General features: G+C 54.7%; 1 protein-coding gene across 3 annotated transcripts in view; it reads right to left on the bottom strand.

Moving 5' to 3' along the window:
• Positions 1 to 16907, bottom strand: part of NOL4L (nucleolar protein 4 like) — a 129338-nt gene that overhangs the window by 28265 nt on the left and 84166 nt on the right. The window contains exons 1-2 of one of the 3 annotated variants that reach the window (XM_049869981.1): positions 10125 to 10256; positions 1854 to 1995 (exon numbers count right to left, since the gene is read on the bottom strand). In XM_049869981.1, the coding sequence (XP_049725938.1) occupies positions 1854 to 1962 (109 nt within the window). In that variant the 5' untranslated portion in view covers positions 1963 to 1995; positions 10125 to 10256. Of the gene's footprint in view, positions 1 to 1853; positions 1996 to 2274; positions 2779 to 10124; positions 10257 to 16907 lie in introns of those variants that run through there. The other 2 variants (XM_049869982.1, XM_049869980.1) reach the window with 2 other exon arrangements.

Raw genomic sequence — 16907 nt, 5'->3', positions numbered from 1 at the left:
GACTTTTTAGGATTGAAAACCCTAAAAACGGCTCCCCAAAGAAGCCCTAGTGGCACAGTGGTTAAAGTGCTTGGCTGCTAACTGAAAGGTCGGCGGTTCAAACCCACCAGCTGGCTCTGTGCGAGAAACGTGGCAGTCTGCTTCTGTAAACATTAAAAAAAAAAAAAAAAAACCATTGCTGGCGAGTCGATTCCGACTCATAGCAACCTTAAAGGACAGAGTAGAACTGCCCCATAGAGTTTCCAGGGAGCACCTGGTAGATTTGAACTGCCGACCTTTTGGTTAGCAGCCGTAGTACTTAACTACTACGCCAAGATGACAGCCTCGGAAACCCTATGGGGCAGTTCTACTCTGTCCTATGGGGTTGCTATGAGTCAGAATCAACTCGAAAGCAACGGGTTCAGCCCTACTACTCTGGTTTTTGTTTAGCTTTCTGGATCCTTCTTGGGAAGGTATAACTGATAGCTTTGGCTGAGCTTTGCTGGCACGGCCCTTGGTGTGGCCTTTGGGTGTGGCCCTCACTCAATCAGCTCAAATGAGGCGGGAGGTCGGCTGCTGGGCACTTCCTAGCCCCAGACCCCAAGTAGCATGTGGCCACCCCTGGCCAGAGCCCCATCCCATGGGAACGCCGGGAGAAGTACTGGTCCTGGAGGCTTGCAGCACGAGGGGGTCGCACTGACCTCACGAGGTATCCAGGCACAAAAGCCTTTTCTTCCTAGCAGCTGAGTACCCCACTCCTCCTAGAGCCACTCCCTGGGCTCCCCAGCCCCAGCCGGCCACCTCCAGCTGCCTCTGGGCTGGGTCTCCTCCCAGACAAAGCCGGATTCAGGCCTGAGAGGGCAGTCGGGAGGCAGGCGCCGGGTTCTGCCATGGAGACGAACTTTGACCCAAACAGCGAGGCTCCTACCCCTTATTTACTCTAACCCGTTTCACAGAGTTAACTTTACACCCCTTTTTAACCCTGCACCTCCCTCCCGCATTCCTGGCTCTGACCTTCAACCTCTCCCAATTGCTGGCTCTACACCCCAGTTCTCCCCTGCTGGCTCCAGCTGGTCCCCCACCCCCAATCCTCTCCCCCTAGAAATCAGCACCCTCCCAGGGGCACTGTGAGCACAGGTGCCACTCCTTGCCCACAACCACATCAAATCAAACTGAGGTGGACACAAGAGCCCAAGAGCTGAGCCCTGGGCGCTCCACCGAGGAGCCCCCAGTGGCCCCCGGCAGCCTCAGACCTGACTTCTGAACCCAGCAGCTCTCCCACCCCCTAGGAGGAAGCTCTGTCCCAAGGCAGGCCAGAGGAGACTGGCTGGCTGCACCCCTACCCTACATTCCAGGGTCCTGGAGGGCCATGGGGCGGGGCTAGGGCAGAATCCTCAGCTGGACCACATCCCCTCCCGAGGGAGTGGAGGCACGTGTGGGCAACTGTATCTGCTGGTCAGTGGCCAGGGGACAGGCAGGACCCCCGTCCTGTGGCCTCTTATCCGAGTTTCAGAAACACAGCTCTTGTTCTCATTGCTGGGCAGCTGAACCATTCTGGGTCAGGCCCTTTTTTAACCTTCCTAAGCCTGAATCATGATAACTTGGAAATCCATATCCCATAAGCATCAGGGCAGACAAACAAGCATGGTGACCCTGTCAGGCGACCTGTCCCAGTGAGCTCCATCCATCGTCCTGGGATGGAACCAGAGGTGGGGCAGTGGGCCCACCCAGACTCTGAGTACCCCTGGTGGGGCGGCTGTCAGCCCCAGGCCTGGACCACCCACTAGAGGCCTCACCCCCAGCTTCTCTCCTCAGGACTCCTAGGCCTGGAGGCTGGGCGCAGCGCCTCCCCAGTGTCCCCAAGGGGCACTCACCGTCCTCTTGGCTGTGGAGGTTCTGCGGGCTCCGCATCCTTGTGTCCTGGCTGGGACTCAGGCTGGAGGCCAGGTGTGGGTCAGCTGACATCCATGTGGAGTCATTCATATCAAAATCTTCACTGCTCACTGAAGTCTCATCCTGAGCAGGGACAAAGAAAGGAGGCGTTCAACAGGGACGGGTGCTCACCAGACCCCTGACTGCCTTTTGGGTGAACCCCAGAGCCCATGGGCATTTGGATGCATCCCAGAGGCCCAAAACCTGCAGCGAGGGCTGGGTGGTGTTCCCCGGCCCCCCATGGAAATGGTTTGGGTCTGGTTCCTGTCAGAAGCCAGGGCTGCGGCCCGGCACTGTCTGTAATTGAAGACAATTACGAGGTCTCGCATCCTGTAGGGGCGGATAGCAAGGCCTGGCTCTTACCCTGGTGAGCTAAGGTTGAAAGGAGCACTGTAAACAAGGGCCACTGCTCCCTGCTCACAGCCAGGGGCGAGGACTCCCTCCACACTGGCCAGCCGGCCAGAAGCGGGTAACAGAATATGGTGGGCACTGGCGAGGCCACGCCGACTGCCCCCACCGGGCCTGGCGCCCCAACTCCTGTGGGGCATGCATGGAATTCCTTTCTCCCACTCCCCCGGCCCAGAGGACTTTTCTGTCTTCCTCCTTCCTAACCTTTGCTGTGCTTCAAAGATAGGCTCTTGGGCGGCTTCCAGAGCTGGAAAGGCCAGCCCCAGGAGTGCAGAGAAGGAAGGGGGTGGGGCGGGCGTGGGTTCGGATCAGACCGCAAAGGGGGTTCGGCTTAAGGGCCTGGGGGGCCGCCAGGGCCTTCGAAACAGCCGGACAGCCTGCTGGAGAGGACCACGCCTGCCTCCCTAGCCAGTCATCCGGGAACCCCCAGGGTGGGGCCCCTTCTATCCAGCCCTTCAGCGGGAAGGGACCCCACCTCCTTCTGGCCTGGCCTCTTTCAGGAGCAGCAAGCAACTGTGTTTGGGAGCTGGCTGTAAAACGCCAGAAAGATGACCCTGCAGCTCCCACATCCCAGAGCCCTGGCCTCGCCCCTCCCCTCTCCCCTCAGCAAGATACAATCGCCTCGGTGGGGCCCCAGTCAGGCTCTGGCAGACCCCCCCACCACCAGCCTCCCCTCCGGGGCTCCCTGTTTTATAGTGAGCAAACACACTTTGGTTTGAACTTTCTTCTGTTGCTGTCCCTGAGGCAGACACATCTGCTCTCCAAGTGCTGCGGAGGAACCAGCCTAGATTAGCCTGCCTCCCTCCCTCCCCCACCGCAGGGCTGGTAGGGAGTTTCCTGGAATTTACGGCTTCTGTGCAAGCGCCAGAGTGCACCCTCTGAATTCTGAGGGCAGGAGCCGAGCCTTGACAGCAGACTTGCCCAGCTCAGGGGTCCCCAGGCAGCCCCAGTGCCTCAGGGACGAGCCCGTGTCCTCTCCCTGTCTCCTTCCCACAGGCCGCCCTGCTTCCTTTGGTGAAAACGCGATCACATTCACTCAGATTGTGTTCTAGCACCCTGAGGGTGACACTCAAGTCCAAAAGGCTCTCTGTGCACAAAGCGTACAAAGGGACAACAAAACTCCTGTGCGAACTCCACAGAGCCAAAGAGAAAAGGGAGGAGGCTGGCAGGTGGGGGTAAGGATCCTTGGAGGAGCTGGGCAAGGCCACACAGGGCAAGCTACTCACTCTCCTGGCAGCTAACCCTGTCCCTCTAGGCTCTGTCCTCGCCTGGGCCCTTGGGTCCTCCTTGGCAGCCCAGAGGATGCTGTGCTCAGGTATGACCTGAAATCATGGCTGAAGTCAGAGGCCTCTTCTGGCTTTGGGTATTGATGAAACACTCATGATTGAAGAGACCTGGCATTATCTTAACCTTTGGAGGTACCGCCTACTCCGAACACACCATCCATTCATTCAACAAGTATTTATTAAACACCTACTATGTGCCAAGCACGCTTCTGGGTGCTGGGAAATTCAGCGGTAAGCAGGACAAACTCCTGGCCCTAGAGGCGCTCACTGTGCAGTGGAGGAGATGGACCGTCAGCAGAAAAACACCATGCCTGGTGGCGATGAGAGCCATAAAGCAAAAGGAAGGTGGCCTGGCCTGCAGGACTGCACGCACCAGGCGATCAAGGACTGCCTCACTGGCCCACAGACACTTGAGCAGAGGCGGCAGGAAGTGAGGAAGCGGTGCGCGGTGTCTTTACAGGAGCAGTAGAGGCCCATGCTGACAGGCTTGGGGGCAGCAAGGAGACCACTGTGGCTAGAGGTGGTTGAGCCAGGGACCATGAAGGGAGCAGTCTGAGCCATATAGGACTGTCCTCTCCCAAGGTACACATAACCTGGGCAAGGCTGTCCCTGCCACCTCTGGTTCAGACAAAGGCCATGGAGTCTTCCACTAAGCACATCCAGGCTCACTGAGAAGCAGAAAAAGTCAGACCCGCAGGGTGTGGCACTGAGGGCTCCCACACTCTGGCATCCCTCAGCCAGGTTTAAAACAATAACAGCAGAGGCCAAAGTTTCCCAGGTGCCAAGCACCCCACTTGGATCACCTCCTTTCACTCTCCTCAGAAGCCATGAGGTAGATAAAATTAACAGCCAACCCATTCTGCAGGTGAGGAAACAGGTTCCGAGAGGTTAAGGCACTTGCCTGAGGTCACAAACAAATGGCAAAGCCTGATCTGAGCAACCCTGAAGGCCCAAACCCACCCTGACACTGCCCCCTCACCTGGAATGTCCATGCTGCTGGCACAAGCCACACCCCAAATTGCAAACACAAATCTCTTTCTCCATCCATCCAGCTCATTCTCCCTATTTCCTTTACTTAAACAATCTGTCTGCCCGTACCACGATCCCTGGCAGCTCCTCACTTAGCTGTAGCATGTCAACGTACATGGGCCGATGCCCTATCTTTATCCAGAAAACCTTATTAGGTCCTTCCAAGAGTGGGGGCCAGACAGGGTGTTCTCTGAATCCCCTACAAGGCCAGCGAGACTTGTTGAATTGACAGAGTTAGCTGGCATGCTGTTGGCGTTTAATGAGGATGCTGCATTAATTTGCCAATTAAAGGCTCTGGTCCCATTGCGCACAGTTCTTGAATGGAGGCCATGTGAAAACCTGGACCCTGGCTGCCGGTGGGCAGGCGGGTGGGCGGCAGAGGGCTGCTTCACAATGCCTCCCTCCCGCAGCTGTGAGCCACCCTGCAAGATCGCTGAACTGTCCCCCAAAATGACCGCCCTCTACCCCATATCCCCCAAGTTCTATTTCACACTGACATCACCATACCTGGTAATGAAGAGTATCTAGTGCCCGAATGCACGGGGCTTCAGGGTAAGGGTTTATGAGATTTCCTTGCAACGGCCCCATAAGGCACACACCCACTTCAGGCTTGATACCTTGCCCTGCATCAGCTGCCCACAGCCACGCAGGCAGCGGTGGAGCTGGGATCTGAACCCAGGCGGTCTGCGCCCAGCACTTTCACCGCAGGCCACCTCACCACACTTTCTCCCTTCAATCAAAGGAGCTGGATTCCTTAAAAGCAAAGTATCTCAGAATAGAGCCAAAGGGAAATCACGGGTGATAGAGCTTATTTACACACACACATACACATACACATACACGCTCAAGCTCCCTCTCTCTTTGCAACGGCCTGACACATTTATTGAGCATCTACTATATGCTGGGGCTGTGCTAGGGACAGACGACTAGGGCAGGGCCCTTCCCTCCAGGACCTCGTTATCTAGGGAAAGGTACCAGCTAAACATTCTGATCCACTTGTAACAGCCAAGAGAGGGCCTGTGGGGTCCTTCCCGTTATCTAGTAACTATGGCTCCCGCCCCAGTGAGCTTCCCCACTGCCTCCAGCTTTATGCCACACGAACCCCAGTTTTGTGAGAGAAAGGTAGTTCTATTCAGGATTTTTACACCTTGACTGCCTAAGCGATTTTTTAAAAATAAGAAATGAAGTCTATTAAACCTAACTTAAACTAGTAAGTTTTAATCAAACTTACACAGACCCTTTCAACACTACACCTTCACGGCTGTCCTGGGAAAGAAGCCTTCCCAAGACCCCTTTGCACAGTCACCTGCTGAAGTGGAGCACCCAACTCTTGAGGGGAGCAAAACCCCCCAGCTGCAGAAGGGCAGACTGTAACTCAGTCACCCCCTACACACCCTAAGCCAAGTGCTGCAGAAGCGGGCTAATAACACAGGCAATTATCGGCAAACAGTTCGGACCCATCAGTGACTACAGAGGGGGAAACACACCCCAGTCCTGAGGGACCTGCGAGAGGCTGCTGTGCAGGCTGGAGAGCGAGCGGCTGGGCCTCAAGCCTGTGTGTAGACCCGAGGCGCTCCCCTGCTTGCCCAGGGGCCACGGGTTGGCAGGTCAGGCACATCCCGATTTTTCCCTTCTGGAATCTCAAGGAAACTGGAACACTAATTTCTCCCTTTATGTAAACAAACTTGAATAAAACTTTCATTAGAAAACAGAAGCATGTGCTTCTTGGTCCCCCACCCCCACCCCAGATGCCATGTGACTAGACAGCCACCTGCCCCAGGCCCCTCTCGCCTCTGCCCTCAGACATGCTGAAGCCTATGTCCTTGCCACCTGGTGGTAAAAGTGCATCATTTGTTCAGCACTAAAGAGCCTGAGTGTCGTGGGTCAGAGGGCAATAGGGCCGAGTGCCCAGAAGGGAATGCACTGTTGGGCAGGCAGGTGGGCAGCACAGTTAGCCCTGGGACACACCCCAACCTGGGAGCCCTGACTCTGGGCAGGGAGGGAGAGGAGCCACCAAACCCTCCCTGCTCTTATCTTCAGTCCAAAATTCAGGGGCAGGTTCAGTTTCTCTCCACCCAGGTTCTGAGGCCCTTCCTCCTCTGCGGGCAAACCAGCACCAAGCACTGCCCGGTCTGGGAGGAGGAGAAAACGGGAGACCAGAGGGGAAATGGTGGAAATGTGCCTGTCTGCCTGTATCCACGGCTTGTAACTATGGGCAGGTGCTATCAGTAACCTGATTATTTTACAACTGGGGTCAATTTCTCTGGAACTGGGTTCCTGGTACCTCTGAAGCTGAGCCATTTGCATCCTCCAGGACTGCGGGGTCCTAGGGCGTGCCTCACACAGTATTTTCCAGGCCTTTCCTGAGAGCTGTAACTCTATCTCTACCGCTCGCCTTGAGAAAGAAGAGGAGGAGGATTTGCTGAGAATTTAGTGACACTGTAAGCCCTAAGCTCTGACCAGGAGCCCTGGGTGTGTGTTTCAGAGGAGGGTGGGGGCAGGGATGCACAGGAGGTGTTTCTGGGCCTGGCAGGAAACAGACCCCTCTCTGGACAGCCTCCCTTCTCCCGGGTCTGTTTCACGGGAGGGTCCTTCTGGAAAGGACCCCAGCAGCAGCTCTTTCCCGAGCAGACGGGCATCAAAATGAAGAAGGTGGAGCAGCTTCTCATCCCGCTTGGCCAGCACCTCCTTCTGGTGCACCTGCCGGCCCCTTCCAGGCCCTGAAAATTCTTCAGTACCAGGCGATTCTTCCCCTGGTCTCCATGTCAGTGAGCATTATACACACGGCCTTCTGAGCTTGCCAAGAAGGTACTGAACCGCATTTGACCTCAACTTAACCACTTCGGCTCATCAGATGGCTTATTAATGCAAGAAGAAAAGCCCCCAGGAGCTACAGTAACAAGGGTGCAAATCCCTGTTAGGAAGGGGTTGCACAAATGGAATCTTACAGTGGTTTGAGCCACAGTTCCTTGAGGCTGAGGAGTCCCAGGCTGCTGCTTCATGCTATCCCCCAGCTACCTGGCCGCCAGAAGGCCAGCCTTCTGGGGAGACACTCGCCACACAGTTCCACTCCTTCCTGCTAACAGACCTCTCCTGCTTACTAGTCATACACACACAAGCTCTTCTGGGAAATATGGAGCAGGGAGGGCTGAGACACAGCCAATCATCTACCACATTTTAGGTATTTTCTCTCTCTCTCTCTCTCTCTCATACACACACGCACACACACCCATGCACATACCCTCACACACAGAGTGTCAGAAACACAGTCACATATACATGTGGGTGCTCAGCTGTCCCTGCGGTAATGGACCTGGATACTGGGAGTGAGCATTTTCAACACCTTCCCACTGGAGTATTGAGTGTAAAACGGGCTTTTGTTTCCTAGGCAAAGGCAACTGGCCGTTTTCCCGGCACTCCTCAGCACGAGGGCCTCACTGATACCCCAGCCCCTGCCGTTAAGGGAGAGTCTCTTTAAAAGGGAGGCTGGGAAGATGAGCCTCAGCAGATAGGGTTCTTCCAGCCAAAGGAACGGCGGGAGGGGAACCATTCTGAGCTAATCCCCTGCAAGACTTTCCTTCCAAGAGAAGGACCGAGACAAGACAAAAAATTTCTTGAGCAACTCCGGGGCATTCCAGCTCCAATTGGCTCCAGGGCAGCTGAGGCCACAGGGGGAGTTCCCCGATGTCAGCTCTGCAGCTGGGAGGAAGGCCTTTGGGTGCTCCGCTCCCGCTGTTCAGCAAGAGGGTGCTGAATGGGGTTGAGGGCACCCAGCCACAGGGCAGTGGGTGTGGGAGGAGGTGCTGTCTTAAAACCGTTCTCACACAAGCCCAGACTGAGCTGGGATTAGACAGAAGCTTGATATCCTTCAAGGACACATTTAGGCCCTAATGGCTTCCCAATGAGGGGGTGATTTACTACCTGGGGGCTAAACGACCGCTGGGGCCCTGGCCATAAATGGGCCATTCCCCTGACCAACCCACAACTCAGAGCTGGTGCTTCCGGGGTCAGGCCAGGGGCCCTATCACACCCCATAGATAGCTCATTGAGTGAGGGTCCCAAACATCTCTTCCCACACCCTACCTGGTAGGCCAGGGGCCTAGGCTGGGGTTTCCAGCTGATTCTGGGATAAGTAGGGCTTTACCTCAAGGGAGAAGCTATTTCAAGCCACAATCCTTCTCAGAAAGAGGAGGAAATCAGAGTCCAAACACCATTTCAGGTGAAATCAGGAGGTTATTAATCTCCCCTCAGAGCAGACAGAAAGAAAAATCAATGTTTTAGAGGGGGAAAAAAAGGTTCCATTTGAATTAATGGGTTTGTGGCTTCTCCATTGATCTGCGCCTCTTCACACTTTCTTTTTGTGTTTTCGTGCTTGGGGAGGAGGGAGGGAGTGGGGAATGGGGAGGAGGGGGTGGGCCTCCCGATAAGGAAAAGGACGGGCTAACCTTAACCTTTCTCCAGGAATAATGCTAATTAGCGAGGCTTAATGAGAACTTCCCCCAGGAAGCGCGGCCCGGTAGGGGCGACCGGACTCGGGCAAATGCAGCTGCGGGTGGGGGTAGGGAGGGGGGTCGCTTCGGAACCCGAGCAGCTGCAATAAAAACGCGGATTGCACCCCGCCCCCCTAGGTGTCCGGCCCTAGAGGACCTGGTGGAGGGCGGAGAGTAGCAGGCTGAGGTGTAAATCCAACTTAACCCCGACGCGCGCCCTCACTCCGGCGAGCTTCCCCCCGCCCGGTGTGTCTCCTTCATTAAGGAATGCCCCTTCACTAGCCGGCCGCCGACGTCCGCGGCTTCCGGGCGGACCTTACACCTGAACTGGGCACCCGGTCCCTTCAGGGAGGGACAAGGGCCAGCCGAAGTGGGTTCAACTCTGCAAACCGCGTCTCAACTCCCCTCGCCGCGGCAGTGAGCCCCTCCCTGCCGCTCAAAGCTTCCCGTCCTCACATCCCCAAACACAGTCCACTTCCCTTCTCCTGGCGGCTGCGGTGGCGGCAACTCGGAGCCCGGCCCCCACCCCGCCGCCTGCGAACGCCGTCCTCCTCGGGACGCGGAGCCGAGCCCGCTGCAAACGGTGTGGTCGCCGCACAATACCGCTGCGCGGCACACACAATCACCGCCCCCCACGACAGGCGGCGCGCACGGCCCGGGAGTGGGGTGCGCCTGGCGGCCCCCGGCACTCACAACCGGGCACACCTCTCGGGCGCCCCGCGGCCCTCGGCGTGCAGCCTCCCCACCCCACTCACACTCGGTCACACTCACCCGCCCCCCGCCCGGCGCCCCAGCCCACTCCGAGGGCGCAGCCGCTCCCCCGTGTCCCCCTCCTCGGCCCGGGCGCAGGAAGCTCTCCCCACGTCCCCCTCCCCGAACCCCTCCAGTCCCCCGCCCCCCTAACCGCAGCTCAACGGCCGGCGGCGGCGGCGGGAGGAGGGGGCGGCGGCTGGGGGCCCGGAAACGGCCCGATCCCGGGGATCCGGGCCGGACTCCGTACCTGGGCGGGCGGCGAGGCGGAGACCGGCGGTCAGGCTTGGCGAGTGAGCGGGCGGGCGGCAGTGACAGCCCCACAGCTCCAGCTGCTGCCGCTGCTGCTGCCGCCGCCGAGGCCGCCCGGGGAGAGGGGCTGGCACCGCCGCGGCGCGTCACTGCCCGGCCCGGGGGCGGGGGTGGCCAGGGGGAGGGCCCAGGAGAGCGGCGGCGGCAGCGGCGGCGGCGGCGCCGCGGCCGGGAGGGAGGAAGGGAGAGGGGGGCACCGGGCACGGGGAGGCGGGGGAGGGGGGCGGGACCGGGCACGGGGCGGGGGCCGGGGGGAGGGGAGCGAAGAGAGGGCGCAAGCTGGGGGAGTAGGAGGAGCGGCAAGAGGGGGAGGTGGAGGGGCGGGCGAGAGGGAGGAGTGGGCGCCGGGGGAGGGGGAGAGAGGGAAAGGAGGCACCCAGGGAGAGGAGAAAAGAGGGGGAGGGGGAGGGGGCGCTGGGCCAGGTAGGGGGGGATGAAGGCGCGCAGGACGCGCTGCCTGGCGGTCCAGGGGGAGAGCAGTCTTAAGGGGGAAGCGCTTCGAGTCAGAGCCGTGCGGGGGGCTGTGCCCGGGAAAGGAAGCGGTGGGGTCCGTGCCCAGCCCTCGCTTTCGGTGGCCGAGATCTTCAGGTCTGGGGCCGAGGAAGGGCACCAGGCTGGCCCTCTGTGTTCAGGCCAGGAGAGGGAGACTTGGCCCAAAGAAAGTGACTCAGGCACCATCAGGAACTCTCAGCGCCCTCGGGCCTCTGGGCAGCTCTCGTCCCCCGCGCTTCTCCCGGTTCCCCGGGTGCGGGTCCTAACTGGGCGGGGTCGCCGGGGTAGGGGGGCTCGGCCCACGGGCGGTCGGAGCGACACCCTGGGCTGGGAAAGCCAGGCACGTGGCCGGCTCTGTGCGGGCTCCCCCCACCCCCACCTCAGGGCCCCCCTTTTCTTGATCAAGTTCAAGCTCGGGCTCCTCGGCGCACTGCCCACCCGTTGCCCGCTCCCCTCCCCCTCACTCCATTCCGCACTGTCTCGCCTCTTCACTCTTCCTTTGTCTCTTTCCCACCACTTAGTTTACACCCTCCCCTGCTCCCCTCCTCCCCCGCGGCGGGCGCCTAAGCGTCCGGGCTGCGCTCACCTGTTCAACCCAAACATTTCGGAGGTCCCGAGCGCATGTCGGCTCCCGGCTCCCGTCCCACCTCCCTCCCCTCCCCCCACCCCGGTCGCCGGTCATTGTGCTCCTCCAGACCACACCGTTTGCCGGCTGCCGACGGCGCGCAAGCCGCAGTTGTACAGTAATGGGATAATATCAGGAATGATGCTCCATTCCAGACTCGGCGCGCACTGTCCGCGGAGACAGCATCTGGGGAGGGGGCCGACCCACGCGGATCAGAACGCCGTCCTTGAGACAAACAGCTTTCGATAGTCCGCCCGGGTTGCAGTAGAGGACAGGATGGGGCGTTGTGGGGTGGGGAACGCTGGACCTCAGACTCAGCCTGAAACGTAACACGCTTGTCGCCAAACAGCAAATGAGTCCCCTACAGGGAAAATAGGTCTGAAGAAGGGGCCACATGCCCCCGCCCCAGCCCACACCCTCTGTTACAACAGATCAGCCTCAGAAAAAGCTCATGCTCTAACAGGGATTGGAGGCTACCCTCGTGGAATTCTGTGGGGAGATGGCCAAAATAAAAACAATAACGATTCCACCTCTTGGTTCCTCTGGTCGCATGAGAAGAGGAAAGCAGTTTCTGCCGACTTCACTACGCTACAACTCATTCACAGTGGACAGCAGAGAAGGGAAGACGAGACAGCCACCGCGATTGTTCGCAATTTTGAAACTGACTGCCTTTAACCCTCCAACTTTTTTTTCTGTAAAAAGCCTTTTTCTTTCTTCCTCTGAAAGCTTGGCATTGTGAACAATCCGAGGTAAACAAGGCTCCCTCTAGAGGTGCGAGTTGGAAATACACCAGCAAAGGCTCAGCGCTCAGTATTCATCCATTGGAAAAATAAAAACACAACACATCAACTTAACCACACAGACTTCCTTCAGCACATGTTAAAGAATTTACCGTCAGTATTAAACTCACACTTTCCTTATAAAAGAAGGTTTAAACACGTGACTCATTAGCACCTTTTATTCCTGAAATCAAATGCGTCTTCAAACCTCTGCTTCTCCCCAGCTTTCTCTCAGAGCTTTACTTCCTTCCTATCCTCAGCGCAGCGGGACAGTCCTGAGACTTCATTACTTGAAATCCACACACGCTGGTGCCCAATCAGGATTTTTAACACAAATAAGTAGCCTTGACTCTTCAGTTCTTGGGGGAGGAGAAGGCGAATGTGGGCCTTTCCAACAGGAGAACTGTGCGTCCTCACTCTGAAAATGAGATCATCCACTCCCAGGGTTTCCCATTTCTTTCCACCACATTTCGAGAGACCTTTGGCTCCTCCTGGCCTGAGTCACTATTTCACAGTGGTGGTGGACATCTGGGCTTGAAATATAAAGCCAAAGCCAACTGAAGTTCAAAGGTGCAATTGAACCCAGATAACCCACCGCCTCTCTGGCTAATAAAAGAGAGCTAGTACCGCCCAGAAGGGCAGAGCAGTGATTTTCTGTAGGCATGAAATGTGAACTCATTTACCATGCCTGAGGTAAAACAGACCCAGCCCCACACAACCCACAGCAAGCAGTTGGGGGCCGTGGGGAAAACTGGCTGCTTAGCAGCACTGCTGAAGCCCGCAGAAATCTCCCAGATCCTTATCCCTGCAGGAGCTGCCACTCCTGAGTAACCTTGGGCAGGTTGCTTTCAGTGTCTTTGTGCCTCTGGACCAGTCCCTTGATCCTTAAAGCGGCTACAACACAGGTCCCAACAAGGAATCGGGTGACCTAGTTTCTTGCCCGCTAATTCTTCCATTGATGCATCCCCTCTCCTGGCCCCAGTCTGGGGGGGCAGCATAGCAGAGCAAGCTACCCTTGTCTGCTAATGGGGATAGAACTACCTAATGTCACCTCCAGGCTCTGTAGGCAGTGCTGCTTTTGCAAACAGACCACCAGCAAGACATATGCTCTATGGAGCATCTTAAGCAGCTAGCCCCTCCAGACAGTATAAATGAGCGTGTTTCACAAGTGGGGTGGGTCTTCGCCACAGGAATCGGGAATTGGCTATGATTAGGAATAACAGGATCTAAGGGAGGCCAGAGCAGATGCCGTCCAAGCATCCCAAAGCATTTAAAAACTCATTTACCCCTACAAATGACTTATTAATGACAGAGGGGAACATGTACCTGTACAATGGAGAGGTCTGGCAGACACCCCCAACCAAGCCATCAAATGCAGCAGCCCCCAAAGTGGTGCCACCTGATTTAACGGGCCCAGGAAGGCAAAGGGGAAACGCTTCAGCACCTGTGTCATGTCCTCCCCCATGCCATGCTCTCCCCCAAAATGCTTATCCTGAATCTGATGGTGAGAAAACAGCCTGAGAAGAAATCCAGCCCGAGGGACTTTCACAATTGTCCTGGACTCTTCAAAAAACTCATTGCCATACATTTGACTGTATTAAATTATGAGATAAAGAGAAATAGCAACTCAGTGCAGGAGATGGGGGCTGGAGGTGAAGACAGGGGCTGGGGGTGGAGATAAGGGCAGATTCTGAGCTGAGTGTTTATAGAACGGGCTCTCCCAGGAGGAAGCCAACACGTGTCCTGACCCTGAGATGGTGGAAGCTGACAGACAGGTAGAAGCTGACAGACCTAGGGCACAATCTTCCAGGCAGAGGGAGCAGCTGGTGCAAAGGCCCTGAGGAACTGAAAGGTGACCCGCGTGGCTAGGGCACAGTGGGCCAAGGGAGGATTGGAGAAGGTGAGGGTGGAAGGACGTGCGGGGCCAAATAGGCAGAGCCAGGTGGACCATGAGGAAGTATGCGGATTTCAGTCTATTTTCAGATTCAGGCAGGAGATTTTATAAAGGAGCAAGAGTGGCAGTGAGGAGACCAGTGAGGAGGTCGGATAGAAACAGTATCGTCAAATCAAACCTGGTTCAAATTTTGGCTCTGACATTAGCCAAGTGGCCTCGGGCACAATACTTAAACCTCTCTAAGCCTCGGTTTCCTCCTCTATAAAATAGTGTTTTAACATCATAGTTGGCACCACATTTCCCCCCTTTGAAATTAGAAACTGTGGTAGCTAGCCTTCAAGGTGGCCCTTGAAGGGCCACCTCAATGACACCTCCTGGTATCACACCCTAGTCTTCTCCCATCACAATGAATAGGGATATGTAACCAACAGGATATTGTAAACCAGTAGGATAATTGCATAGCCAATGGAATATTGTGGAAATGAGGGTGTGTGACTTCTGAAGCTAGGTCATAAAAGATAGCTTAATCTTTCCCCCAGAGGGAGTGCTTGGTAAGTGGTAGCCTTTATCATCATTATCAAGCCTAAATTCTCACAAAATTTCCCTCTCTACAAACGCTCTCCACCAGTTTATTCTGCCACCGGCAATATCTGGCAGTTCTCGTTTCATTGCACACTTGCCAGGGCTTAGTATTAGCAATCTTGTTTTAATCTTTATCGGAGAGGTAAAAAATGGTGTCTGTCTTCATCTGGGAATGTGAGCACATATTTATGTGGGTCATGTGTTTATTGAGCACTTTTTTTTTTTTTTTTTTGGAACAGCCCATTCTATTCGGATTTTTTGTGGGGGGAGGAATGCTTTGGAAATTAATCTTTTGTCATATATTTTCCAAATAGGTTTTCCTTTTGTTGCCTTTTAATTTTGCTTGTGGTGGGACTTTTTTGCCATGTGGAATTTTTATGTTTTTATATCAGCTAATTGATTTTTTTTTCCTTTAGGGCTTTAGGGTTTTAGGTTAAAACAAAGTAATTTACCTATATTTTCTTCTAGAACATTTATAGCTTCATTTATTTAAATCTTTAGTCCTTCTGTAATTTATCTCCATATAAGTAGTGAGGTGGAGGTCTAGCTTATTTTTTTCCAAATGTCTACACAAGTTGGCCCAATATCATCTTTTAAATAACTTGTCTTTGTCCACCAATATGAAATGTCATTTTGTAATTACACTAATTTCTCATTATTTTTGGAGCTGTCTATTGTGCTCCATTGATCTGTTTATTCCTGTCCCAATATATCTTTAAAAATATGCTTTAATATCTGATAGGGCTAGTACCCACCCCTGCCCCCCCCCGCAGTGATCTCTGCCCCTACCACTGTATGAAGACAATTAAACTGGTACCACAGCAGAGGTGTGCTCTGGGTGCAGCACAATTACGGAGGAAGGAGCGATGTTTCTGCCTGAGAGGCCGGGGGAGGGCTTCCTGGAAGAGATGACACCTAATCTGAACCAAAGAAGGTAAGGAGGGATGTACCAGGTGGACAGTGGGGAGGGCATCCTGGCAGAAGGAAGGCCATACATGGAAGCACTAAGGGTTTCATGCATGCATGAATTCAGAATACTCGCTCTTGGCTTACCCATTTATTCTTTGTGATTTTTTTCTAATTGTGGCAAAATATATGTAACATAAAACTTGACATTTTTACCATTTTAAGTGTTCAATTCAGCAGCATTAAGTACATTCACAGTGTTGTGTAACCTTCACCACTACCTATTTCCAAAATTTTGTCATCACTCTAAACAGAAACTCTGGATCCATTGAGCAATAACTTCCCATTTCTCCCTCCCCCCGGCCCTCGCTAACCTCTACTGGCTTATTCTTTTATTTTTTTGCATTAGCTGATTTTTGCAGAGCTGGCTGCAAAAATCATAGTCAGTCTGACACCTTTGCTGAAACCGATGAGAAACTGTCCAATATTGTTTCCTCATTTTAGATAAATTTCTATTTCGATAAATTTCCCAGTTTGACTACAACCAAAAGAACACGACTTGTTGAAAATATGTTTTCCTGACAACCACCACAAAAGGTAAAAACTACAATTTCATTTGTCTCCTTTCCAGAAATGTAGCAGATCCCAGAGGGCTCCACTGAGGAGGTGACATTTAAGTTGAGCACTGAAAGATGCACGGAAAGTGGAAAGGTGCCTTGCACTGTCAACGAAGGCGCTCTCCACCCCACCAAATGTAGGCCTCACTAAACTCAGAGCACCAAGCTCAAAGATTACCCAGCTGGTCCTTAACTGACACCCCTGTCCGGTGGCAGGTCTGTCAGTCTTCTGCCATTTAATGCTCTTGTCGAGGTCTCTGGGTAGCAGTTTGCACTCCACTACTAACCTAAAGGTTGGTGGTTCGAACTCACCCAGCAGCACTGCAGCAGAAAGGCGTGGTGATCTGCTTCTGTAAAGATTACAGCCAAGAAAACCCTATGGAGCAAGATCTACTCTGTAACATGTGGGGTCACCATGAGTCGAAACCGACTTGATGGTAACAGGTTTGGTTCTGTTTGGTTTTTTAGCACTTCCTGTTTCCTGCATTATACCTCATTTCCCCAATTGGATGGTGAGTTCCCAGGGACTGGGACAGGTTCGGAGGCTGCAGAGTCCCCCACATCATCCTATACGTAGTAAAAAAAAAAAAAAAAAAATTTTTTTTTTTTTTTTTAGTAGGGACTTACAATTGTACCACCCAGGACCCCACCCTGCCCATTGCCCAATGCAGCCCTGAGACAGCTCTGAATTAGGCCCACCACCCTGCACATACGCCACACTGTGTAATACTGAGCCCAAAAGCCAAGGCCAGCCACCACCCAGCAATTCCACTCCTAAGTGTAAAAAAAAAGTACACACAACAAAAATCAGTACAGCCGTTAGCAA

Source organism: Elephas maximus, chromosome 25 (assembly GCF_024166365.1).
Source record: "Elephas maximus indicus isolate mEleMax1 chromosome 25, mEleMax1 primary haplotype, whole genome shotgun sequence".
Taxonomy (NCBI): Eukaryota; Metazoa; Chordata; class Mammalia; order Proboscidea; family Elephantidae; genus Elephas; species Elephas maximus.
This window is presented reverse-complemented; position numbering and strand designations above follow the sequence as displayed.